This window comes from Hypanus sabinus, chromosome 3 (genome assembly GCF_030144855.1).
Source record: "Hypanus sabinus isolate sHypSab1 chromosome 3, sHypSab1.hap1, whole genome shotgun sequence".
Lineage (NCBI taxonomy): Eukaryota > Metazoa > Chordata > Chondrichthyes > Myliobatiformes > Dasyatidae > Hypanus > Hypanus sabinus.
This window is the reverse complement of record NC_082708.1, coordinates 16611273-16639129: the sequence shown is the minus strand read 5'-3', so window position 1 is coordinate 16639129 and position 27857 is coordinate 16611273. Positions and strand designations below refer to the sequence as shown.

Below are 27857 nucleotides of genomic sequence, written 5' to 3'. Positions count from 1 at the left end.
TAGAAACAGCTTTGTCCTCTCTGCCATTATATTTTTGAATGGTTCATGTTGTTATTCATCTTTTGCACCATTTATTTTTGTACCATATAGTAATATTGATATCTTCCAGTTCGGTACTATTGCCGCAAAACAGCAAATTTCACAACAAATAATTAACCAGGTTCTCATTTGTGCAGAAAGCCCTCAGTATGAATTCCTTGGCTCAACTGTGTTTCAATTGCTTAATCGACAATCTTTTACCTTGTCAAGGCCCAATTCATCAAAAAGAAAATGTTTACATGTCTAGAGTAACAAGAACGGGATGACTCAAGGTTCAAGCTAGAAGGTGTCAAGTAAAATTCTCACCACTCTAATGCCAGACAATACCCATTTCCAGCAGTAGTCAGCTTAACAAACCATTATGGTTATTTCCATTTATAACCTCCAGCAGCCAGGGCATGCCCTTTTCCCACAGTTCTCATCAGTTAAGAAGTACAGAAGCCTGATGCACACACTCAGTGATTCAGGAACAGATTCTACCCCTCTGTCATCCAATTACTAAATGGACATTGAGCCCGTGAACACTACCTTACATTTCTGCTTTTTGTATGATTTTTAATCTATTCAATATACATACATTGCAATTGATTTACTTACTTTTTTTTCTTCTTCTATATTATGTATTGTATTGAACTGCTGATGTTAACAAGTTTCATGATGCATGACAGTGATAATAAGCTGATGCTGATTAAATATACATTTGTCATATGAAGAGCATTTGATGGCTCTGGCCCTGTGTTCACCAGAACTCAAAACAATGAAGGGTGACCTCATTGAAACCGATCAAAGAGTGAAAGGCCCTGATGGAGTGGATATGGGGAAGATGTTTCCTATGGTGGGGGAGTTTAAGACCATGGACACAGTCTCAAAATGGAGGAGTAAATTTTTTAGCCAGTGAGTGGTGAATCTATGGAATTCTTTGCCACAAGTGGCTGTGGAGGCCAAGTCTTTATGTATACATATGACAGAGGCTGATAGATTCTTGATTGATCAGGGATATGGGGAGAAGGCAAGATATTGGGCCCAAGAGGAAAATTCTGGATCAGCCTTGATGAATTGGCAGAGAAGACTCAATGGGTCAAATGGCCAAATTCTGCTCCTGTATTTTATGGTCTTACTTGGTCCAGCTGCATAAATGCCACAGACTATGCTTTCTCTCTCACAAATGGTTCAGTTCCCAAATGCCTAGTCGCCCTATCACATGCAGTGAAATAACTTGCCTATAATTCTGTGCAACACAATTTGTAGCCAACATCATACGTGCCAATGTATTCATCACTGACCTAAACGCCATGTCCTAGATTGCGCACTGTCAGTTCAGTGTTTGTCATCTACAGAATGCTCACTGCAGCAATTCAGCCATGCTTCCCCAGCACAATTAGCCTGCAATCACTCAGTAGGAGAGAGATAAGTGATGCATTGGAATAATACCAGCTCCCAAGTCATACTTCATCCTGATATGGGCGTTTCTTGTTGCCATTACCTCCCCCGCAAACACAGAGTTAACATTTTGGAACTCCTTACATAATAGCAACTCAGCAGTATATACTTAGCCCACTGGTCTACCCTATGCCCATGACTGTGTGGCCAGGCATAGCCCACTGGTCTACCCTATGCCCATGACTGTGTGGCCAGGCATAGCTCAAATACCATCCATAAATTTGCTGATGATGCAACCATTGTTGGTAGAACCTCAGATGGAGACAAGGCATACAGGAGTGAGATATGCCAACTTGTGGAGTGATGTTGCAACGACAACCTTGCACTCAATGTCAGTAAGATGAAAGAACTGATTGTGGACTTCAGGAAGGGTAAGACAAAGGAACACATACCAATCCTCATAGAGGGATCAGAAGTAGAGAGAGTGAGTAGTTTCAAGTTCCTGGGTGTCAAGATCTCTGAGGACCTAACCTGGTCCCAACATGTTGATGCAGCTATAAACATAGCAAGACAATGACTATATTTCATTAGGAGTTTAAAGAGATTTGGTATGTCAACAAATACACTCAAAAACTTCTATACATGTACTGTGGAGAGCATTCTGACAGGCTACATCACTGTCTGGTATGGAGAGGGCGGGGGGGGGGGAGGGTACTGCACAGGACTGAAAGAGGTTGCAGAAGGTTGTAGATCTATTCAGCTCCGTCTTGGGTACTAGCCTACAAAGTAACCAGGACACCTTTAGGGAGCAGTGTCTCAGAAAGGCAGTGTTCATTATTAAGGACCTCCAGCACCCAGGACTTGCCTCACTGTTATCATCAGGTAGGAGGTACAGAAGCCTGAAGGTACACACTCAGTGAATCAGGAACAGCTTCTTTCACTCTGCCATCTGATTCCTAAATGGACATTCAACCCTTGAATACCTCACTTTTTTAATATATATTATTTCTGTTTTTCACACAATTTTTAATCTATTCAATGTATGTATATTGTCATTGATGTACTTATTTATTTACTATTATTTTCTTCTATATTATATATTGCATTGAACCGCTGCTACTAACGAATTTCACGACACATGAGAGTGATAATAAACCTGATTCTGATAAATCCGAATCAACACACACAAAATGCTGGAGGAACTCAGCAGGGAAGGCAACATCTATGGAAATTAATAAACCCTTGACGTCTTGGTCCGAGACCTTTCTTCAAGACCAACATAGAAGCATTTTCACTATTATCTGCTGCAACTGAAAGATCTACAACCTATCTTCAGGAAAAAAAAATGGACAACACTACATGTAGACCAACTCCCATAATATTTTTAAATTCAGAAGTCCGACTTAACTACATGCATACCTACAGACTGCAAAACTAGTTTCTTCCCTCTCTCTGGTTTTAGTAACCATTCTTTAACATTTTTGTGTGTTTTGATGCCATTCATTGGAGTAGAGTACTGTAGAGTTTTTACAATAGAGTAATTTTTGTGTATTATTGAGTAAGTCATGCTGAAGCTTTATAGAGCATTGGTCGGACCACATTTGGAGTGTTGTGAGCAGTTTTGGGTCCCTTATCTAAGAAGGGATGCGCTGAGATTGGAAAGGGTCCACAGGTTCATAAGAATAATCCTGGGAATGAAAGGGTTCACATACAAAGAGCATTTGATAGCTCTGGCCCTGTATTCACTGGAGTTTAGAAGAATGAAAGGGGAATCTCATTGAAAACTATCAAATATTGAAAGGCCTAAATAAACTGGACGTGAAGCTTAGATGGCACAGCCTTAGGTAACAAGGACATTCCTTTAAAACAGAGGAGGAATTGCTTAATCCAGATGGTGGTGAATCTATGAAATTCATTGCCACCGATGGCTGTGGAGCAAAGTCATTTTAAAGCAGAGGTTGATAGATTTTTGATTAGTAAGGACATCAAAGGTCACAGGGAGAAGGCAGGAGAATGGAGTTGAGAGGGATAATAAATCAGTCATGATAGAATGTAGGAGCAGCCTCAATGGAATGAATGGCCAATTCTGCTCCTATATCACGATCTTATCGGCAAAATTAATTTACAGATATTGTTAAACAAGTACCTATTCATGACATGGGAATAGTCAGAACTCAAGTCTAGGCACCTCTCACACCTATGGCTGTTAAGAAGCTCCCACAAAAAAAAGCACAATTTACAGAATGAATAAAAGTTCATCTGTACATGGATCTAGAGACCAATAATTAGATCATAGCGCGGAACCAAATTTTTTCTCCCCTTGTTAAGAGGGAAAACATCAAATGTAGCACTTGCAAACGCACCCCAAGTATCAAACCAACTTAGTAGTTTGTTGCTTGTATGTAGTTTTAATCATTTACACTTGAAGACCATCAAATGGTCCAATCTTCACAGAATTTTCAGTTGGGAATTATTTCTACTATAAGCCAATAAATCAATACTTCAAATCCACATACTGTTATACTTAATGACTTTGAAAAAGATACTAAACAATTCAGTATCAATGTATGCTATACTCAGTGGCCACTTTATTAAGTACCTTCTATACCTAAAAAAGTGACCACTGAGTTTACGCTTGTGGTCTTCTGTAGGTCATCCACTTTAAGGTTTGACATGTGTATTCAGAGATGCTCCTCTGCACACCGCTGTTATAACACATGGTTACGTGGGTTACCACGGCCTTCCTGTCAGATTGAACCTGTCTGGCCATTCTCCTCTGACCTCTCTCATTAACAAGGCATTTTTGCCCACAGAACTGCCCCTCACTGAAAGTTTGTTTCTCGCACCATTCTCTGTAAACTCCTGCAACTGTTGTGCATGAAAATCCCAGGAGATCAGCAGTTTCTGAGATACTCAAACCACCCTGTCTGGTACCAACAGTAAAAGTCAATTAGAATACATTTTCCCCAATTTTGATGTTTGGTCTGAACAGCAGAACCTCTTGACCATGTCTGCATGCTTTTATGCATTGAGCTGCTGCCACATGATTGGCTATTAGATATTTGCATAATAAGCAGATGTACAGGTGTATCTAATAAAGTGGCCAGCAAAAGTAACATGACTATTTGGATGTGGCAGAATGAAATTTGCCCAGAGGGGGAATACAGAAGCAGTCACACAAGTCAAATGGCTCTGAACAGTAAACGAATTGCATCTCTTGTGAAACTTCACAAGTTACTTTGCAGAATTTCAAATGTGCTTTAATTGTCATTAAACAAGAAAAAAAATCTGATACACAACTGGGTAATAGACCACACACAGAAAAGACAAAACAACAGATATTATTACATGAAGATACAGTGGCCAAGTTATCACGTTAAAGCTTGCAATCATTCATTCCCTTAAAAAAATGACAAAAATAGTGCATGTTTAAGGTTTATTTTATATGGTTCTTATGAAGTTTCCTTCATAAATCATCAAAGAAGCTATATTTTTCTCCAACTTTCAGATTTTAGCCCTTCAAGTACTGTGCAATTTCACAATGCTTGAGTATGCATTACTCCTAATTTGATGGCTGAGATTAAAAAAAGTATGGCAGCAGAATTGAAGGAATGTTAAATTATTGCTCATATCACTTTCACCGGGGACTAAATGTGTAATATTGGAACATACTTTTGGTAAAATAACAGGTACTTCCAAGCCACCTTAGATGATCGACAAAAACAAATATAAGATCCTATCAACATTTGTTTTTTTAAAATAATTTTTTTTAATCTGTACACTTGGTCATCCATTATATTTTTTCTATATACACCACCTCACATTATATATTCATTCCAAAAAAATAAAATTCTTTTATTTAAATCAACAGTAACTCATTACTTTGATTACTTCTGTTTACTTCTTTAACAACTGAACTGACTTCTTGCCATTAGTCCAGATCTCAGCCCTATTCATCGTCTGCAATGACCTCACGATCGACTCGAGTGTTCTCGTAAAGAAACAGCAGCCGGTCGACTTCAGTTGGCGCCAATTGGTTTCGCTTGGTGTCCACCAGATTGCCCGCCGCAGTGAAGAGCCGCTCAGAAGGGACGCTCGTGGCAGGAATGCACCAGTATTTCCGCAGTAGTTTGATTAGGGTGGGGAATAAAGCCACCCGGTCACACCACCAAGCCAGCGGATCTTCAGCCAATTCCAGGAGCTTCTGGGATTTGTAGTTGCGCACTTCTTCCATGACCTGGGAGCGCCATCCATCTTGGTCTTCGTCCCTGCTGCCTGCCTGCCCAAAGATTTCCGCCAGCATGAAGTCGATGCTGCCGGTGCTGTAGGGCTTCATTGACATGACGCGCTTTTTTAGTGGCGGCTCTTCGAAGGCAAAGCTCCCCTCTCCCCCGGCAGGGCTCTCTTTGTCCTTTTCCAAGAGACTGTTGGCTTCCTCTATGAGCTTACTCTCAACTTGTTTCTGCTGAGCGACTGAAAGGAACGGTACTTTCTTGTACCTTGGATCAAGGAACGTTGCAGCATTGAGGAAGAGGTCCAGCTCTGGGGATAACTGGTACGCTTCAGACAACTCTTTGGCAATCGTCTCCTTCACGGCACCAAGCAAATGTGAGTCTGAATCTCCGACCTTCAAAGCTGAGTTCAACAGGACATGAAGAAGGGGTTTTACCATGCTAATGATCGGGTACTTCAATCTGCCCATCATCTCGGTTGCCTGCTGGAACGGCTGCAGCAACTCCACCAGCCCTTCAATTGTGTTCCACTCACTTGCTTCTGGCATTAAGTGGTAATTCATGCTGTCCTCAAACAACACAGCTGCAATTGCTGTGCGTTGCTCCCTCAGGCGCTGCAGCATCAATAGGGCATTTCCCCAAGTGCTGCAGTCATTAACAAGCTGGTGCTGCATTAAATACTGCTGCTTCTGTTTCTCATTTAGTGTGCAGGCTGCTCTTGGTGTCATCTTGAAGTACTCGACCAGCTTACTACATTTCAGAAGAAGGGTGCAGAATTTTGGGAGCTGAAGAGCTTGGTTTATGCCCTGATTGATGGCGTGGCCGAAACACGGCACGTGCACAGGGAGGTTCAGCAGGGAGCAGGCATTCACCACACTTTCACAGTCACTGCTGGTCGTGGCCCCCAACACGTTTTTGCTGATGCCCCATTCTCTGAAGGACTCAACAAGGGCATGTGCCAAGTTCTCTGTTGTGTATTCATCTGCCACTTCGAATGTGGTGAGGCATCTGGAAGAGAACTTCAAAGGGTTTGAGCTGTTGTTTGCACCTCCCAAGAAATGGGCAGTTAAAGACAAGTAGCATCGGTTTCGACCCTGTGCTGTCCACATGTCGGCAGTGACACCGCACCACCCTGCCAGAGCCAACTCTTTTTCCACACCAGTCCGAATAACATGGTAGCGCTCAGGGATAGCTTTGGTTGAGAAATATTTCCTGCCAGGGAGCTCAAACCTTGGGTCAGCCATTTTGAGGAGCTTTTTGAACGTTGGCTCCTCTACCACAGAGACAGGATAAAGCCCCTCACATATGAAGCTGGTGACCACCGTGGTCAACTCCTGGTGTCGCTTACTATCTTGGCTGTAAGAAGTCTTCATGATTGCATCTTGCATGCTCAGATGTGCACCCTCAGGCTCCTGTTTCAAGAAACTAGAGGTAAAGGGCTCTTTAGGCTGTTCACTGTTGCTTTTGACAACTTGATGGAATTCATTGGGATGATTCTTCTCAAGGTGGTAGGCAAGGTTGGAGGTGTTTCCAGAATAAGCAATTTGAGCACGGCAAACTCTGCAATAGATTTTCTTCCACTGCAGTATGCATCCTTCAGCATCGGTGTCAAACCCAAAGTACTTCCAGACTTTACTTTTTGCTCTTGGGTGGCAAACCAGCTTTAGGTCTGAGGTGGAGCCCTCTGGGGTCTTGTGCTCCATGGCTGGTTGGACACAACTCTAAACATGGAGCTTTCATCCATTTAACATCAACCTGCCAAATAAAAGAAAGAAAACAATAAGAAGTCCAGTTACCAAAAAAAAAACAGACATCACTTCAAGGATATGGAGAGCAAAGGTTGCACAATAATAACCTACCTGATCTGTTCCTAAGTAAAAATAAACGAGAACAGAAAGTGAAGGCAGGGGAACTGAAAAGGATGACTCATCGGCTGATGAGTTGGCAAGTAAATTGGATTTGCCCAGCAAGTATGCCAACTGACAGATAAAGGCAGGGTTACAGTTCAAAACCTGAAATGTTTAACACGGATTGGTTTTTATACGAGTAGTTATCATGCCTGAGAGTTGCAATGTGTCACAACTGTCAGCATGAATTTACAGTCAAACTCTTTTTTTTAATACACAAAGAAAGTCTTGCCGTCCTAACTACTCAAAACATACAGTTTGAACAAAAATGGTTTATCTTCATTGGCAGGAATTTAAGAATAACTTGTGATTCAAGAAATCAATGTATTGGTCTAGGCTTATAGAATAACAGCAGCAAACAGTACAGAAAAGATAACATATGGGCTAACTTAATTAATTTTCTTGCGGGCATATGCAATAAATCCATAATTGTTATTTTTTATTGAAAGCCGTGTAGTTGCTGTGGTCTTTCATTGATTCTATTATGCATTTATTGAGAATGCCCACAAGAAAATGAATCTCAGGGTTGAATACGATGTCAGTATATGTACTTTGATAATAAATTTATTTTGAACTTTGAATAGAATAATAATCAGTGAAAGACTGCACCAACTCATGCATTCAACCAATGTGCAAAATAACAAACTGTGCCAATACAAAAAGAAAGAAATAATAATACGCAATAAATAGTGAGATTAAGAATAGTGAGATCAACAAAAAGTATCATTAGCTCTCTACCTTTGCATTAGAACAGTTCTGCACAGGTCAATGCAGATAATAAGCTTAAATGCAGTCACTATCTTTATATACTATCTAACAAAATGATTTCACTCATTGTACAGTGCAGGCAACTTCACTAGAAACTTAAGAGCCTCCCAGCCCCATGAAGATGTTGGTTAGTGATTATGACCCTAAAGCATGCACTTGTCTAAACAGACTTGACCCACAGATACAATGCCACAATGTAAACAAGTCGATTTTCATAGCTATAACAATTACCTTGCAGATATCCTTCGTTTTACAATGATGGTGCAGATGGTCCTATTATAATACGGTAGTCCTGCAGAATTAGTTCATAATAAAATCCTATTTAGACCAACTGTCATCACTGGCATGTACACTCAGTGACCACTTTATGAAGGAAAGGACTGCAACCCAATGTGGTCTGCTGCTGCTTGATGTGCTGCAGAGGTGCTCTTTTGCACCACTGTTATAACCTGTGGTTATTTGAGTTACTGTCACCTTCCTGTCAGCTTGAACCAGTTTGACCTCTATGACCTCTCTCATTAAGGCATTTTCATTCACACTCACTGGACTTTTTCTTTTGTTTTTCTTTCTATTCTCTGTAAACTTGAGAGACCATTGTGGGTGAAAATCCCAGATCAGCAGTTTCTGAGAGATACTCAAACCACCACATTTGGCACTAATAATCAGTCCATGGTCAAAGTCACTTAGATCACATTTCTTCCCCATTCTGATGTTTGGTCTGAACAACAATTGAACCTCTTGACAATGCCTGTATGCTTTTCTGCATTGAGCTGTTACCTCAGGATTGGCTAATAAAATATTTGTATTACAAGTGTACAGGTGTACCTAATAAAGTGCCACTGAATGTATGCTTCCACAAGTCATTTCCCATTTACCTTATCTGAGCTTTGAAATGTACATTTCCATTTATTTTGTTCTTATGTACACATAAAATTTCCTCTGAAAACATTTAGACAATTTGCTTGATCTGCTTCTACCTCCCAATCCCTAGAGGGTAAGCCTTTGTAGTGATATTTAAAGATCAAACCTCTCTATTTACAAGTCAATATTTACAACATATTTATTCTTTTTAAGTTCATCTTCAGTAATTGTGATGGTGGTAAGTATTGCTAAATACAACCTAGTTATCCATCCCAAGGTGAACTGGACACAAATAGATATGCTGGCTTCAGGAAACCTTCACATTCTGATCAACAACTTTGGGTTAGACCGTAAGTCAGAGGAGCAGAATTAGGCCATTTGGACCAAGGTGTCTGTTCTGCCACTCCATAGTGGCTGATTTATTATCCCTCTCAACCCATTCTTCTCTTCATAACCTTTGATGCCCTTACTATAATAAATTTACTTCAAACTTTGAAAAACGAATCAAACTCCACTTTAAATATACCCAATAACTTGGCTCCACTTGGCCTATAATTTTCTCTCTTTTGTTTTCCTCGCATTTAAAGAGTGGAGTGACATTTGCAATTTTCCAGTCCTCTGGGACCAGGCCAGAATCAAGTAATTCTTGAAAGATCATGACCAATGCATCCATTATCTCTTCAGCAACCTGTTTCAGAACTCTGGGATGTAGTTCATCTGGCCCAAATAATTTATCTACCTTAAGACCTTTGAGTTGGCCTAGCACTCTTTCCTTTGTAATAGCAATGGCACTCACTCCTGCTCCCCAACACTCACGGTCCTCCACAGTAAAGACTAAAGCAAAGTACTTATTAAGTTAATCTTCCATTTCTTTGTCATCCACTACTACATCCCCAGCATCATTTTCCAGTGTTCCAATATCAACTCATACCTCTCTCTTATTCTTCATATAATTAAGGTCATGCCGTGTTCTCATTGCTACCACCAAGGAGAAGGTACAGAATCCTGAAGGCACACACTCAATAATTCAGGAACAGCTTCCTCACCTATGCCATCAGATTTCGACATTGAATGGACATTGTACCCACGAACACTACCTCACTACTTTTTTTTATTTTTGCATTATTTACTTAATTTAACTATTTGATAATGACAGCATATTTCACGACATATGCCGGTGATATTAAACCTGATTCTGATCTTGGGCAGTAAGAAGAAACTGGAAACCAGAGGAAACCCATGTATACAACAAGTGGTTGATTTCTGGAATGTGCTGCCAGAAGAATGGGTCATGGCATCAGAGATGATTGTTACATAAAGAGCCATATGGCCATACACTTAAGCAGACAAGAAACAGAAGGATACAGACACTCGGATTAGTGTAGATGACCAAAAAGGTTGACAGGCATGTTGTGAGCTGAAGGGCCTATTTCTGTACTGTACAAACACAAACACTATGTTCGCCTACAATCTAACTCAATAGCTCTCCATAGTACCCTTGGAAAGCTGGGGAAAAAAGCAGTTGATCACATGATTTGGTGGACCAGAGTTAGAAACAAAGTCTACAAACTTCTGGATGGTAAAAACAATCCCAGACAGATTAGGCCAAAACTCTCAAGTTGAGACATGACTGAGCAAGCGTTCAAAAGGTAGCTGACACAGGACCAACTGGTGACCCAGCACAAGTGCTAAGAAGATGGAGGGAAACTGGAAAGAGCAAAATGTTAAAATTGAAAAGAAAATGGAGCAATCCATGAAGATAATTCAAAAATGTACCCCAATCAAAAGTATTTTTTTATTATACAGTCTTAAGAACTTTATGTTAAACAAAATTCTTACATTCTCTTGCATCTCTTGCCATAAATTTTTGGTGTTGCTTCTTAATGCATTTAGCAACCTGATGGAGCAGAAATATAATTTGTCATGTCAATTTTAATTGGTCACATGTCATTTAACATCATATTGGTCATTAGACTATAGCTCAGATTATTGCAGCATTGACCTTTGGATGCTAAAGTGAAGTTTGATTGTTCTCAATGTTCTAGGGTTCCATTGTTTTAGATCTGAGAGAGTGGGTGGGATTAAAGGGAGGGTGGTATTACTAGCCAAAGTAAACGGCAGAGCTCAGTCAAGACAGACTGGAAAACTCAGCATATGAGGCTTTATGGGTAGAAATGTAGAAAAAGGAATGACCGCATTAATTGGATATTATAGACGACCCAACACTCAATGGGATTTACAGGAGCAAATTTGTAGTGAGATTGCAGACTGTTGCAAGAAGCATAGGGATGTGATAGGTGATTTTAACTTTTCTACAATTTTACTGGGACTCCCAAACTGTAAAAGGGCTGGATGGGAAAAAGTCTGTCAAATGTGTTCAGAGAAGTTTCCTTAATCAGTACATCGAAGTCCCAGTACGAGAGAGTGTGACACCAGATCACGTATAAGGGAATGAGGCAGGGTGAATTTAATTATCACAATACCATTAGTTTCAAGGTGATTATGAAAAAGGATAGGTCTGGTCCTCAGGTTGAGATTCTAAATTGGAGAAAAGCCAATTTTGATGGTACCAGAAAGATTCTGGCAGGTGTGGAATGGAATAGGTTGTTTTCTGGTAAAGATGTACTTGGTACTATAAGAGGGAGACACTCAAAAGTGACATTTTGAGAGTACAGTTTGTATGTTGCTGTCAGAATAAAAGGCAAGGATAACAGGTTTAGGGAACCTTGGTTTTTGAGAGACACTGAAGCCCTGGTTGAGAAAAAGGAGGTGCCTAGCAGGCATAGACATAAAGGGGCAAGTGAGGAACTAGAAGAGAATAAGAAATGCGAGACTGTGGCGACCCATTTCCTGGCACATTCGAACCGGCTCACAATTAGCCAGCGTTCCGGCTAAGGGAGATAGCCTACGGGGGGTTTGCGAGCACAGAGCTTTGGAGCCTCTGCGCCACGGGGGGCAGGTTGAGGGAGGCTTAAAAGCAAGGCTGGGTATTTCGAATAAAGTTTTTCTTCGACTGCAGTTACCGACTCCGTGTCGTAATTTTAGCGCTGCGTGTAGCACACCGCTACAAGACAACACTTAAGAAAGAAATCAGGAGGGCTAAAAGAAAGCATGAAGTTGCTCTAGCAGGCAAGGTGAAGGAGATTCAGAATCAGGTTTATTATCACCAGCATGTGTCGTGAAAGTTGTTAACTTAGCAGCAGCAGTTCAAAGCGATACATGATAATATAGAAAAGAAAAATAAATAGGTAAATCAATTGGAATGAATACACAAATTCATGCTGTCCTCAAACACTGGCACTCCTGCTCCTACTTCTTGTGTTCTTATATGTATATTGAATAGATTAATGATAGTTCAAAAAAGTGAGGTAGAAATCCTATAGCAGAGGGGAAGAAGCTGTTCCTGAATCGCTGAGTGTGTGCCTTTAGGCTTCAGTCAATGAGAAGCAGGCATGCCCTGGGTGATAGGGATCCTTGTAACTGTTTTGGCTACTATATGAAGGCTAGTACCCAGGATGGAGCCAACTAATTTTACAACTTTCTGCAGCTTCTTTCGGTCCTGTGCACTAGCCCCTTGTACCAGACAGTGAAGCAGCCTGTCAGAATGCTCGTCACTGAGTGTTTTAGTTGACAAACCAGATTTCTTCAAACTCCTAATGAAATATAGCCACTGTCTTGCCTCCTTTATAGCTGCACTGATATGTTGGGACCAGGTTAGATCCTCATAGATCTTGACACCCAGGAACCTGAAATGGCTCACTCTCTCCACTTCTGATCCCTCTGAGGACTGATTCATGGCCCGCATCTTACCCTTCCTGAAGTCCACAATCAGCTCTTTCATCTTTCCGAAACTGAGTACAAGGTTGCTGCTGCAATACCACTCAACCGGCTGGTATACCTCACTCCTGTATGCCCTCACATCTCCATCTGAGATTCTACCAACAATGGTTACATCATCAGCCAATTGATAGATGGTTATTTGAGCTATGCCTAGCCACACAGTCATGGGGATAGAGAATAGAGCAATAGGCTAAACACATATACCTGACGTGTGCCAGTGTTGATCCTAAGGGCTTCCACAGATATAATAAGAGCAAAAGGATAGCAAGGAATAAAATTGGTCCTCTGGAAGATCAGAGTGGCAATACATGCATGAAGCCAAAAGAGATGAGGGAGATCTTAAATGGATGTTTGCATCTGAATTTATTTGGGAAATGAAAACAGGGTCTATAGAAGGGAGGCAAAGCAGCAGGAAGGTCAGGTATCCTATGCAGAGAGTTGTAAACTTAAGTCAGCTCCATCATGAGCACTAGCCTCGTGCATCCAAGATACCTTCAAGGAGCGATGCCTCAAAAAAGTGACATCCATCAATAAGGACCTGCATCACCCAGGTCATGCCTTGTTCTCATTGCCATTAGGAAGGAGAGGTACAGAAGTCTGAAAGCACACATTCAATGACTCAGAAACAGCTTCTTCCCCTCTGCCCTCCGATTCCTGAATGGACATTGAACCCATGAACACTACCTTTTTTTAAAATTTCTAGTTTTGCACTACTTATTTAACTATTTAATATATATTACTGTAATTCAGCTTTTTCTTATGCATTGCAGTGTACTGCTGCTGCAAAGTTAATAAATTTCACGACATATGCCGATGATATTAAACCTGATTCTGAACTCCTTTTGTACTGAAGAATGACAATAAACAGTCATGAATCTTGAATCCCATTAATACCACCCTGATTCTCCAACTTACACTGAGGGAAATTCACTACAAGTAACCTCACCCTCTAGTACAGAGGTGCCAAAAAGTTGCAGAGTTGTACACTCAGCCACTCCAACCTAGGCACAAGCCTCTCCACCATCAAGGTCATCTCCAATAGGCGATGCCAAAGCAGCATCTATCATGAAGGACCCTCACTGCCTATGGCATGCTCTCTTTTCATTACTACCATTGTTGAGTACAAGAGCCTGAAGATATACACTCAGTGCTTTAGGATCAGCTTCTTCCATTCCACCATCAGATTTCTGAATGGTCCATGAACACTACTTCACTATTCTGCTCTATTTTAGTAGTATTAATTTTTATATATAATTTTATACTAATTTAGAGTAATGTTTGTTTCCATTGTACTCCTGTCACAAAACAAATTTCACAACATAGATCAGCAATAATAAAACTGATTCTGATTCAGTCAAGCCTCTTCTGTTCCTGTCCTTCCACATCTGTTTATCAGCATGATCTTTTATTACCTCCTCCATATATGCTTGCCAACGCCCCCCCCATATAAATGCATTTTTACTACTCACTTCAATGATGAGATGAACATTTGCGTCACTCTTCAGAAAACAAGCTCGCAATTCCTATTAACTTCTTGATGACACGTTGATAATTCTAGTTCCGCTCTGCCACATGGAAACACTAATATTTCCACACAGGTTGGGTGAGATGAGAACTCTAGGTCATGAGTTAAGTGTGAAAGTTGAAATGTTTAAGAGGACCAAATGGGCCGAAGGACCTGTTTTTGTGTTGTTGTGCTCTATAACTGTATATTAATGTCTTGAATTAGGTCACTGTTCAGACAATGTTCATCTTAAATTAATGGAGACCCAACATGTCTCATCAGAGATTATCTGGAAATTCTGATTTCATCTTTGTCCATCTTCTCTGCACCCACTCCACTGCCTCTGACAGGAAGGTGACAATAACACAAATAACCATCCGTTATAACAGTGGTGTGCAAAAGAGCATCTCTGAATGCAAAACACCTACAGCAGCAGAAGACCACAATGGGTTTCACTCCTGTACCTAAAAAAATATCCACCAAGTGTAAATTAGCTTTAATACATTATGAGTCCCTTAACACAATATATCTTATGCAGCATGCTCAGTACAATCATGCCACACCTATTGATAGACTGCTAGGATTATATAATCAATAAAGATAAAAACCTGCATTTTATTCATAGTCTATTATTCCTGGAAGCATGATATACAAGGGCTCATACTTTGATAGATGCTCAAGTTGATCTTATTACCCTTCTCTTTTCTTCTTAGCCTTGTCTTCTGATTTCATTCTGAAAGCCATCATGGAAGCAATGATATTACTTGCACATTAATTTCCCTTATAACTTATTTTTGCTTTCCTTCTCCATTTCTCCCCAGTGCCAGAATGAGGGAATAATGCACTAAGGGCTATTTATACATTATTTATACATTAAGGGTTACTTATACAGAAAACTAGTAAAGAGAAAAGTATTCCTAAAGGAAACAACTCACTTTTAATAAACACAAATGTTCATAGCAAAGTTATTAAACCATGAAAACACAAGCAATTGCTGGAATCTAAAGCAGCACAGAGACACTGGAGGGAAATGGGCAGTCAACATTATAGAGACATCAACCCTTACCTCACTCCAATAGATGAAGTATCTGAACCCAAAACTACAACTACCCATTTTCCCTCTACAGAGGATTAGGCCTCTATAAAAACGGCCTAATCTGTTGAGTTCCTCCACTGTTTTGTGCATTGTTCCTAAACTATGAACCTTTCTTGCAAGGCTGTTGAAGCTATTTTCGCATCACATGAAACACAGTGAAAGTGAGCAAGATGCTAATGTTTCTCCACAAATGCAGTATCTACAGCTGGTCTTGCCTTTCTACAACATCCTGAATAACGTCTATAATATATCAATAACATAATGTATATGAAATATAAAGTATCGAAGGTCAAAGTAATTATTACCAAAGTATGTATGAGTCACCTAAAATAATTTTTTCCACAGGCATTCATAGAACAAATACAACAGAATCAATCAAGATGAGCAATCGACCAATGAGCAAATGAAGACAAACTGTGCAAATACAAAAAAAAATGATGAGAACATGACTTGTAAAGTCTTTGAAAGCAAGTCCGTAGATCGTGGAACCAGTTCAGTGTTGAGGTGAGTGAAGTTATCCACGCTGCTTCAGGAGCTTGATGGGTTGAAGATTTCATGTCTTCAGATATATGATTCAAACATGCATTTCTGCACCTCTGGAAGCTTTCTTTTTTTGTCCATAACTCCAAGTAAAAATTAGCAGTGCTAATTCAAGATTCAAGATTGTTTAATGTCATTTCCAGTACACAAGTGTAAAGAAGAACAAAATAATTGTTACTCTGGATGTAATGCAGCACCAAAAAAAACACAGTAAGATGAAGAACTAAGTAATAAAAAAAATAAATACATATGATAGCTTATATACATTGATTGTACTGTATGTAAATGAAGTGACAATAGGCACAGAAGTGTCCATACATAAGGAGACTGACAGGAAATGATAAAGTAGTGGCAGTGGGCGATATGGAGGGGTGGGTTAATACTTCACTGTTGTCAACCCCTTAATTACAGACATCTATTTAGCTTCTTCAGTGGCGTGATGAATAAGCAACTGTTGTTCACCACTCAACAGCAAATTTAAATTAACACAATAATTTCTCATTACTTGTACAAGTTGCAACACAATAGCATGTACACTCACTGCATGCCAATAATTTTCCCTATATTTAGAAGACTGGAACAGAAAATTGCAAGATTTAGTTCCTTGAGCTTGCTTACCAATTGATATGATTGCCGCTGATCTTCCAACTCAACATCATATTGTCTGATTCTCATTTAATGCCTTTAAAATCAACGTTTCTTCCACCATCTTTAGACCAAAAGACCACAAGACATAGGGTGCATAATTAGGCCATTCAGCCCATCAAGTCTGCTCCATCATTCAATCATGGCTGCTTTATTAGCTCTCTCAAACTCATTCTCCCGCCTTCTCTTCTTAACTGTTGACACCCTTGCTAATGAAGGGTCAACCTCTGCTTTAAATATACCCAATGACTCTGCTTCCACAGATTCACCATCCCCACCCAGCTAAAGAAATTCCTCCTAATCTCTGTCCTAAAGGGATATCCACGTATTCTGAGGTTATGCTTTCTGGTCCCAGATTTCCCAACTATTCAAAACTTCCTCTCCTTATCCATTCTATCAAGGCCTTTCAATAGGTTTCAATGAGATTCCCCCTCATTCTTCTAAAATCCAGTGAGTACAGGCCAAGAGCCACCAAACACTTCTCATGCATTAACCCTTCCACGCCTGTGATTATTCTTGCGAACCTCCGTTGAACCCTCTCCAATTTAGCAGATAATTCCATAGGTTTATCACCCTATTGAAGAAATTCTACTTCATTGCTTCCTTAAATGCTACACCCCATTGTAGTGTAATCACTCAAGGCGAGTAAGATGGTTCTCCTAAGAGATTGTCTATTGGTAGGTTCTGAGGTGCCTATAGAGGCTGATCCAGGATCTACGTACTGTATTCTGGTACCCTGTGGGTCAGAGTAAGTGGTTGTTATGATTAATGGTTGGGTCTTTTGGTTGTTCAGACACTCCTCTCATAGCTGCCACATGATTTCTGCAGCACAGAGAGGTCTCTCACGTAGTGCAGCTCCCCCTTGAACAGATTTCCTCCAGGTTGATTTTGAGGTTATCTCTGAAGAGTTTTGTTTGCCACCAGGGGCTCACTGACCTTAATCAACTGAGAGTAAAGTATCTGTTTTCACTCACGTCTTACCCCATATCCAGTGACCATGTATCCAGACACTGTCAATGTGATACCATTTTCTTTGGACATTACTTTTTCATTATGTTGGCATGCACACACCATACTGTTGCTTTCTCCATTCGATTTCAACCAATCAACATTGAAAGAGTAATAAGAGATTGCCAAGCTGGAGTTGGTGTTGTGAGAGGTGATTTAGTAGAAGTGTACAAGATGATAAGGGCCATTGAGTGGACAGCCAGAGACTTTTTTCCCTGGCAATAATAACTAAAATGAGGGGGCATAATTTTAAGGTGTTTAGAGAAAAGTATAAGGGAAATGCAAGTTTTTTTTACACTGAGAATGGCAGCTGCGTGATATGCGCTGCCAAGACACAACACGCTGCCTTGGCTGGGGCTCGAACTCACGACCTTCAGATCGCTAGTCCAATGCCTTAACCACTTGGCCACGCGCTATACCCTCTGAGATAGTGATCCTCAGAAATTTAAAGCTACTGACCCTCTCTATCTCTGATCCTCCGATAAGCACTGGCTCATGGACCTTTAGTTTCCCCCTCCAAAAGTCTTATTGACATTGAGTGAGAGGTTGTTGTTATTACACCACTCAACCAAATTTTCATCCACCCTCCTATATGCTGATTCATCACCACCTTTGATACAGCCCACAACAGTGGGGTAATCAGCAAACTCGTATATGGTGTTGGAACTGTACTTAGACACACAGTCACAGGTGTAAAGTGAGTAGAGCCGGGGGCTAAGCACACATCCCTGTGGTGATGGAGATTGTGGAGGAGATGCTTTTGCCAATCCAAACTGATTGGCTGGGGTCTGCAAGTGAGGAAACCGAAGATCCATTTGCACAAGGGGGTATTGGGGCCCAGGTCTTGGAGTTTACCAATCAGCCAGCAGCTAACTACATCCTGCCTGACCTGAGTACTCTTATCTTTATTCCATTTTTCCAACATGCACAGCACCAACTACTTGTCATAAATTAGCTTTTGCTTTTTTAAAAGGGAGAGTGGCAGAGAAGGTACGGTTAGCAGCGCTCAAACCAACAAATGACAATTCAATTTAACTTTCTTTGGACATGAGCAGTATGGTAATGGTTAGCATAACATTATTACAGTGCCAGTAACCCAGGTTCAATTCCGCTGCTGTTGCAAGAAGTTTGTATGTTCTACCCATGAATGCGTTGGTTTCTTCCGGTTGCTCCAGTTTCCTCCTACATTTCAAAGGCATACGGGATAATAGGCGAATTGGTCACAAGAATGCAACAGGTCAGCACTGCCTCACCAGGCAGGAAGGGCCTGTTACCATGCTATATCTCTAAATGAAATAAAACCAAAAAAAAACTATACTTATCAAGCCAATTAACACATACAGTTCTACGCTAGCAATCTGACTTCTCAAGTTAACTAGAGTAATTAATGTACTGTGTGATCACACTAGTCCGCTGTTATACTAAGATAACGAATGCCTACTGTTCTATACCCAGACTGCACTTCGGGAAATCTGATCACTTGGCTGTCCTTCTCCTATCCACACACACAAGCAGTGACTAAACAACAACGCTCCAGAAATTAGGACAATGAAAAGGTGGTCGCGGGAAGCAGAAAAGCAGCTATGGGATTGCTTCAAGTTCATGGGCTGGACCTTGTTCAAGGACTCCTCTGTGGATCTGGATGAATACATCATGATTGTCATGGACTTTATAAAATAAGTTGTAGGTGACTGTGTCTCCACAAAATCATTCAGTCTTCTACAACCGGAAACCCTGGATGAACTCTGAGATCTGTAATCTTCTGAGAGCCCATATGAGCTCAATGCCTTCTATGCTCGCTTTGACCATCAAAACATGAAGGAAAGATCATGAACTCCACAGCCCCCAATGATCCTGATTTCAGTTTCTGAGGCCAACAGGTGAGCATCCTTCAAGAAGTGAACCCACAAAAAAAAAGCCCAAACAGAGTACCAGTGACATTCAACTGGCTGGCTGCAGTGTTCACCAGATCTTTAACCTCTCGGTTCGGCAGTTTGAGGTGCTCATCTGCTTCAAGCAGATTTCAATTATATCCATGCCTGAGAAGAATGTTGTAACCTGCCTCAATGACTATCATCCAGTAGCACTTACATTGATGGAAGTGCTTTGAGAAGTTGGTGATGAAACATATCAAGTCCTGCCTGAGAAGCACTCTAATTTGCCTACTGGCACAACAGGTCCATAGCAGATGCCATTTCATTGTCAGCAAAGTTGCATACATCAGGATGTTCTTTATGGTCTTACAGACTACAGGTCAGAATTCAAAACCATCATCCCCTCAAAATTAATCAATAATCTTCAAGACCTTAGCCTCAATACATCCTTGTGCAGTCAGTTTGGACTGGCAGCAACATCTCCATAAAATCCATCAGCAAAGGTGCACCACAAGGCTGTGTGTTTAGCCCCCTGCTCTACTTGTTTTATACTTATGACTAAGTGGCTAAGCATATCTCCAATGTCATATTCAAATTTGCTGATTACACCACTGTCATTGGCTGAATGAGCATATAGGAGGGAGACTGAAAATCTGACTGAGTGGTGCCTCAACAACAACCTCTTACTCAATGTCAGGAGGGTCAAGGACCTGATTATTGACTTCAGGGAGAGGAAAGTAGAGATCCATATGCCTGCCCTCATCAGAGGATCAGAGGTGGAGAGCAACTTTAAATTCCTCGGTTATCGTTTCAGAGGACCTGTCCAAGGCCCAGTACATTAAGTGCAACTATGAAGAAAGCACAGCAGCACCTCTTCTTCCTAATAAGTTTGCAAAGATTCGGCATGATATCTAAAACTTAGACAAACTTCTAAAGATGTGTAGTGGAGAGCATATTGACAGGCTGCATTCAAGCCAGGTACGGTAACATCAATTCCCTTGAATGGAAAATCCGATAACAAGTAGTGAATACAGCCCAGTCCATCACAGGTAAAGCTCTGCCCACCATTGAGCACATCTATACAGAGCGTTGCTGCAGCATTCAGGGATATCCCCCCCCACTAACCAGGTCATGCTTTCTTCTCACTGGTGCCATCAAGAAGAAAGTACAGGAGCCTCGGGATTCACACCGCGAGGTTCAGGAACAGTTATTGCCCCTCAACCATCAAGGTCTTGAAGAAAAAGGGAACACCCAATTGGTGTAGTCTTTCATTGATTTCATTATGGCTATTATTCTATTGTGGATTTATTTAATATGCCCACAAGAAAATAAATCTCAGGGTTCTATCTGTCCTTTGATAATAAATTTACTTTGACTTTGAAATTATAAATGCATTTAAACAACCCAGATGATATCGAAGTCTGAGGATTGGGGGAGAAATAGAGAAAATCAAAAATAAGATATAAAAGGAATTAATGTGCAAATAATATTATTGCTTCCATAATGGCTTTCAGAATGAAATCAGAAGACAAGCCTAGAAAAAAAAGGGAAAGGTAATAAGATCAACCAGAGTATCCATCAAAACAATTGGCAAGAACTCAAAAGGCCACAAATCATCCTTCTATGCCTATTATTCTATGGTTTTATAATTGCCACCAAGGAATTCTAAATGGCACAGTTAAACTGATACAACCAGCAGTACTTTCTCACAAATGGTATCTCGAAACGATCTGAAGGAAACTAAATTTATATGCACTAACTTTCAGTCTTCAAAGGCAACGACATAAATCTTGTTTAGCCCACATCGAATTGCAAGCTTGCTTTGACTGCGACAAGTGAACGGAGAACTCACATAATAACTTTGTTCAAAAATACGAAGTGAATTTGAGTATGGTTCTTGCATTTAATTGCAGCGTGATTACTCCCATCAGAAGAGCATTGTACTAACAACACACTTGAGGCTTTCAGAGTTTTTTTTGTTATTCTTTGACAAAGTATTCACAAAGCAGTATGATCCAATCCAGAATGACTTTACAAAAAAATATTTTGTGAATATACCTTTTACAAGATATATGACCTGCTGAGTTCCTTCAGGATTTTGTGTGTTGCTCCGGATTTATAGCATTTGCAAAATCTCGTGTTGTGAATTAGAAACCTGTACTTTTATCTTAATAAGTCAATTTGCAAAACTGTATAATGATAAAGTCCTAGGGTGGGGAAAATATAATATTCCTTAATAAATAATAGCACAGCCCAGTTCTAAAAAACTATTATAGGGACTGGAAAAACAAATATTGAAAAGGGAGGAGGCAGTAGCAAAACTTAGAACTACATCTGATGGTGACTCACAATTATTTTGAAATACAAGATAATTTATGTGAAATCTAATCACTACACAAAGACAACCCACAAGGTGTAAGGCATAAGGTGGTCAGCTAAGCTTGACACAATACCAACCAAAGACAAATTCGGGACAGAAGTTCAAATGCCGGAGTGGTCCCTGCCAGCATACAGAGCAAGAAATTGACACCTCTTGCTATTGCAGGTCAGAATGCATTATTTGCAATGCTCAAGTACCAGACAAAACTATCTCCAAGTCCCAAGAGTCTAATTGCCTTTTATTGACAATACAAATGCCCAAATCTCAATGATGTTCAAAAACATGACAAATGACTTATTTAAAGATACAGTGCAGAACAGGCCTTTCCAGTCAAAAGAAATACACGGGCCAGGCAACCCAACTATTTAATGATAGCCTAATCAAAGGACAATTTACAATGACCAATTAACTGATGAACCGGTACTTCTTTGGACTCTGAGAGGAAACCAGAGCACTCAGGGGAAACCCATGCACTCATGGAAATCATGTACAAACTTTCTACAAAGGACACCAGAATTGAACTCCGAACTCCAAGGCCTCTGAGCTGTAATAGCATGGCGGCTCTAACCGTGATGCTGTTTGGATTCTGACCATTCAAAGGTAATTATAGACAGACATTTAATAATGGAGCAACAACTCAATTTCCAAGATATAACAGGAGATGAAGGAAATGCATAGATTTAGTTTGAAAGACTGGCATTTACCAAATATAGTCCATTCATGTCCACAATATCTGTACAGAACATGACGCCAAATTAAACTCAGTCTCTTCGGCCAAGGCATACATAGCCAAGAAGCACAAGAAATGCCTCTTCTATGTGAGGAAGCTAAAGAGAGCTGGACTTTGCACATCATTCTACAGAGATGCAGTAGAGAGCATCCTAACAAAGCTGCATAACTGCATGGTACAGAAACTACACTGAGACAGACAGGAAGGGCTCTACAACAAACAGGTAGTCAAAAAACTGCCCACGTATTAAGACCATATAACAATCACAACAAGGAAACAGGCCATCTCAGCCCTTCTAGTCCGTGCCGAACGCTTACTCTCACCTAGTCCCACCAGATTCAAAAATAGTTACTTTCCCCAAGCAGTAAGACAGTTCAACACTGCCACCCACTAACACCATCACTACTTTATTACTTCCCATCAGTCACCTTATGTACAGCCTAGCATCACTTTATAGATATACAAGTAATCTATATGCATACTTAAGCTATACTATGTATTAATATTTATGGTGTCTTTTTCATATTATAGTGTTCATTAGATTTTGTGGGGGCTTTTGTGCTGCATCGGAAGTGGGGTAACATCTATTTCATTCGCCTTAAACTTGTGTACAGAAAATTAAAGATTTTTGAATCTTGAATAATTCATGCCCCTCCATATCTTGCACATTCAGACAACAACACACACAAAATGCTAGTGGAACACAGCAGGCCAGGCAGCATCTATAGGGAGAAGCGCTGTCGACGTTTCGGGGCGAGACCCTTCGTCAGGATTAACCGAAAGGAAAGATAGTAAGATATTTGGAAGTAGTGGGGGGAGGGGGAAATGGGAAATGATGGGAGAAGACCGGAGGGGGTGGGATGAAGCTAAGAGCTGGAAAGGCGAAAGTGATACAGAGCTGGAGAAGGGAAAGGATCATGGGACGGGAGGCCTCAGGAGAAAGAAAGGGGGGTGGGGGGAAGCACCAGAGGGAGATGGAGAACAGGCAAACATCACTTTCACCAATCACCTTTCCAGCTCTTAGCTTCATCCCACCCCCTCCAGTCTTCTCCTATCATTTCGCATTTCCCCCTCCCCCCACTACTTTCAAATCTCTTACTATCTTTCCTTTCGGTTAGTCCTGACGAAGGGTCTCAGCCCGAAACGTCGACAGCGCTTCTCCCTATAGATGCTGCCTGGCCTGCTGTGTTCCACCAGCATTTTGTGTGTGCTGTTGTTTGAATTTCCAGCATCTGCAGATTTCCTCGTGTTTCCTGCACATTCAACTGCCTATCTAAAAGCCTCTTGAACACCACCTTCATAGCTGCTTCCACCACTACCCCTGGCAGCCCATTCCACACACCTACCACAACCTATTAAAAAAAACTTGCATCACACATCCTCCTTAAACTTTTCCCTCTCATTTTAAATGTGTGCTGTCTAGCATTTGAGATTTTTAATTTGGGAAAAAGATTCCTTCTATATTAAACATGGCTCAAAATTTTACAAACTTCTATCAGTTTCCCCTCAAGTCACTGACTCTTAAAGATAGACATTAGCTTTATTTGTGACACACACACACACATCTATATCGAAATGTAGAGTGAAATGTGTCATTTGCATGAACAACCAAAGCAGTCTAAGGATGTGCAGGGGGCAGAACACATGAACATAAGTAATAGGAGGAGTAGGTCATCTAGCCCATGAAGCCTGCTCTGCCTTTTAATAAGATTATGTCTGATCTGGCCATGGACTCATCTGCACCTTCCTCCCTTTTCCTATAACCCTTAATTCCCCTACTATGTAAAAATCAATCCAACCTTGTCTTAAATATATTTATTGAGGTAGCCTCCACTGCTTCATTGGGCAGAGAATTCCGCAGATTCACCACTCTCTGGGAAAAGCAGTTCCTCCTCATCTCTGTCCTAAATTTACTCCCTAGAATCTTGAGGCTATGTCCCCTAGTTTTAATCTCAACTATCAGTGGAAACAACTTTCCTGCCTCTATGTTATCTATCCTTTTCATAATTTTATATGTTTCTATAAGATCTCCTCTCATACTTCTGAATTCCAGCGAGTACAGTTCCATGTAACTCAATCTCTCCTCATAGTCTAACTCCTTTATCTCTGGAATCAACCTGGCAAACCCCCTCTGCACTGTCTCCAAAGCCAGTATATTATTCCTCAAGTAAGGAGACCGGAACAGCATGCAGTTCTCCAGGTGCGGCCTCACCAGTACCCTGTACAGTTGCAACATAACTTCCACGTTCTTAAATTCAAACCCTCTTGCAATGGCCAACATCCCTTTGCCTTTTTGATAGTGTACTGCACCTGCAAACCAACCTTTTGTGAATCCTGCATAAAGCACTCCCATCCTAGTTATGCAATTTGCTAGGATCCAGGTCCCATCACGGTTCAGGTGGAGCAGGTACAGCTCCCTCTTTCTCCAGTACTGGTGGCAATTACCTATGAAATCTTTTCACACCCATGTCTCCCACAACAATCCTTCAGCCATACATTTAACTTTCAAAGCTCCTTGATCCTATGCCAATTTGCGCATGGCACAGGTAGTAATCCAGAGATGACCAGCTTTTTGGTTCTGCTTTTTAATTTAGTCCCTAAGCTGCTCAAATTCCCCCAGCAGAACCTTTTTCCTCATTCTATGTCATTGGTACCCACATGGATCACGACAACTGGATCCATCCCCTCCCACTTCAAATTCCTCTGCAGGTCAGATAAGATGTCCCGAATCCAGGCACCAGACAGGCAACACAGCCTTCCGGACGCTCTATCATCATGAAAGAGAACTCTGTCTATCGCCTGACCATACTATCCCCAATTACCACTACATTTCTCTTCTCTCCCACCTCTTGAATGGTCTCCCGAACTACAGTGCCACAGTTAGATTGTTCATGCTTCCTACAGCCCCCACTCTCATCCACACAGAGAGCAAGAGTCTCAGACCTGTTGGACCAGCTCAAGGGCTGAGGTTTCTTCAGCACCGTCTGTGGAACCTACTACCCACCTCACTCGCAATCACACCCTCTTGTCCCTGACCACAGACCGAATTTGAGGCAGCTAATCTAATGGGTGTGACTACCTCCTGAAACAGAGAATCCAAGAAACTCTTCCCCTCCCTGATGTACCACAATGTTTGAAGCTCGGATTCCAGGTCATCAACACTTGCTGCAGATGTGGTCACCAGGAACTACAATGGGGTCCACCAGTTCCCACATCATGCAGCTACAGCACATCAGATCACCTGATCCTGCATCATTCATACTTTCCTTAATTAGCTGTAATTTAGTGACTTTTTATTCAACCACTTCAAAAGCCTTAACTGCTACTTACTTGTGCCTTACCTCCGAACGTCTTGAGCCAAAGCCTCAAGTTTCCACTCCTACACCGGTCCATTCACACAATGGCCACTCCAGTTTGACCATGCTTTACTTTTATTTGCTCCTGCTAATGAATGGAAAATCGACTCGTATACCGCTAATGCACCAAGTCCCGCAAAACGCTCCATTTTTAAACTTTTCTCCCCAACCTGTACAAAGCTCTCTCTCTCTGTACAAATCAACCAGTTTGCTGCTAATGCAGCAAGCCCTGCAAAATGCTCCTTTTTTAAACTCTTCTCCCTGACCTGTGCGAAGCTCTGTCTCTCTGCAAATCAACTGGTCCACCGCTAATGCCTGCAAGTAACATTGTGTGTCTGGCACCAATATAGCATGCCCACAACTTAGTATCTTATGTGCCTTTGGAATGCATGTGGGAGAGAACTGGAACACCCAGAGGATACCCACATAGTCATGGGAAAAATATACAAACTCTTTAGAGTTGGTAATTGAACCCCAATCACTGGTGCTGAAAAGTGTTGCACCAACAGCCATGCTACCGTGCCATTCTCTGTAGTACCCTACCATACCAGTAATGCTGTACAGAGAAAACAACCCAAGTTTATCCAAACTCTCCCTATACCTTACACCCTCCAATCCAGTCAGCGTCCCAGTAAGCCACTTAAATAATCAGAATTCTCCAAGGGTCAACATATTCTACAGCAAATTAAACATTTGCCAGAAAAGCAAGCAGTATAAGATCACATCTATAAAATTTTAGTCCATGGTACCATCCTCATCGTCTACACATCAGAGTCCCTCAAATCAACCAATTGGTTAACCTGTAGTCAGAGAGCACAGTCCCAACTACAGTTTGATACCATTTTGTTGTTTTCAATTGCTATGATTGTTTTTAAAAACAAAAATTATCACAATTGCAACAAATATTTAACACGTGACTGATCAAAACCTTGATTCAAAATTATTTATAAATTTATCAAAACGATTGCAATTACTGTACATTGAAGTTTGTGATTAATCCTCTGATGATTGACTAATGACAAGTGAGTCTCTGATGTTATTTTCTGCTTAAGGAGTTTCTCTAGCTGTTTCAATTTATGAATCAATCCAAGGCGGATGAGGTGGCGAATAGGGTGTTGTGATGCTGATCAGGAGACAGGACCCACTCTCACATGGGCTGGCTGGAGATGGGGCGGAGTGGGGGGGGGCATCAAGGGAGAAGGGGAAATGACGAGAGTGAGTGATGGGCGAGGGAGGTGGAAAGGGCAGTTTGAAAGCCAAGGAAGCGGAATGGGTGGGGTGGGAGGCCGGGGTAGACAGGGAGGTGTTGGGGATGCAGGAAGAGGAATGGGGTTTAAGGGACACATCAAAGAAGGGCCGCGTTAGGAGGGGTAAGTGGGGTATCAGGGACAGATTGGGGGGGGGTGGGAAAAAGGAGTGGAGGGAGGAGACAGGGGGCCCGGGACTGTCGAGCGACGTCGCTCCTTCTTCTGCCTAGAGAACTCCGACTCGGTCGCCCGCGGCCCACCGACCGTGCCCCTGCCCCGGCTTCCCACACCCCGAACGCGGCCACCGCTCTAACCTGGCAGCGAGAAGCGGCGCCTCAGCAGCTGCTCCAGCAGAACCTTCAGCCCCACCGCGTACATCCACAGGCAGGCGGCCACCGGCGACATGGCAGCCATCGGGCAGTGCAGCGTGCACCCGGCTCCTGCAGCTCG

At 41.4% G+C, this 27857-nt stretch overlaps 2 protein-coding genes across 4 annotated transcripts in view; both read right to left on the bottom strand.

Moving 5' to 3' along the window:
* The window catches only part of dhrsx (dehydrogenase/reductase (SDR family) X-linked), a 327562-nt gene extending 299717 nt beyond the window's left edge, over positions 1–27845 (bottom strand). For both annotated transcript variants that reach the window (XM_059963779.1, XM_059963780.1), the window contains exon 1: positions 27722–27845. In XM_059963779.1, coding sequence (XP_059819762.1) covers positions 27722–27821 — 100 coding nt within the window. In that variant the 5' untranslated portion in view covers positions 27822–27845. The remainder of the gene's footprint in view (positions 1–27721) is intronic.
* Positions 3884–27857, bottom strand: LOC132391069 (E3 SUMO-protein ligase ZBED1-like). 2 transcript variants are annotated; one of them, XM_059963778.1, is made up of 2 exons: positions 11027–11112; positions 3884–7406 (listed from the first exon to the last, which is right to left on the bottom strand). In XM_059963778.1, exon 2 carries the CDS (start codon positions 7352–7354, stop codon positions 5369–5371), a length of 1986 nt encoding a protein of 661 aa, XP_059819761.1. In that variant the 5' UTR covers positions 7355–7406; positions 11027–11112; the 3' UTR covers positions 3884–5368. The 2 variants fall into 2 exon arrangements, with proteins under 2 accessions (XP_059819761.1, XP_059819760.1); XM_059963777.1 differs by lacking the exon at positions 11027–11112 and adding an exon at positions 27722–27857 and having other exon boundaries at positions 4686–7406.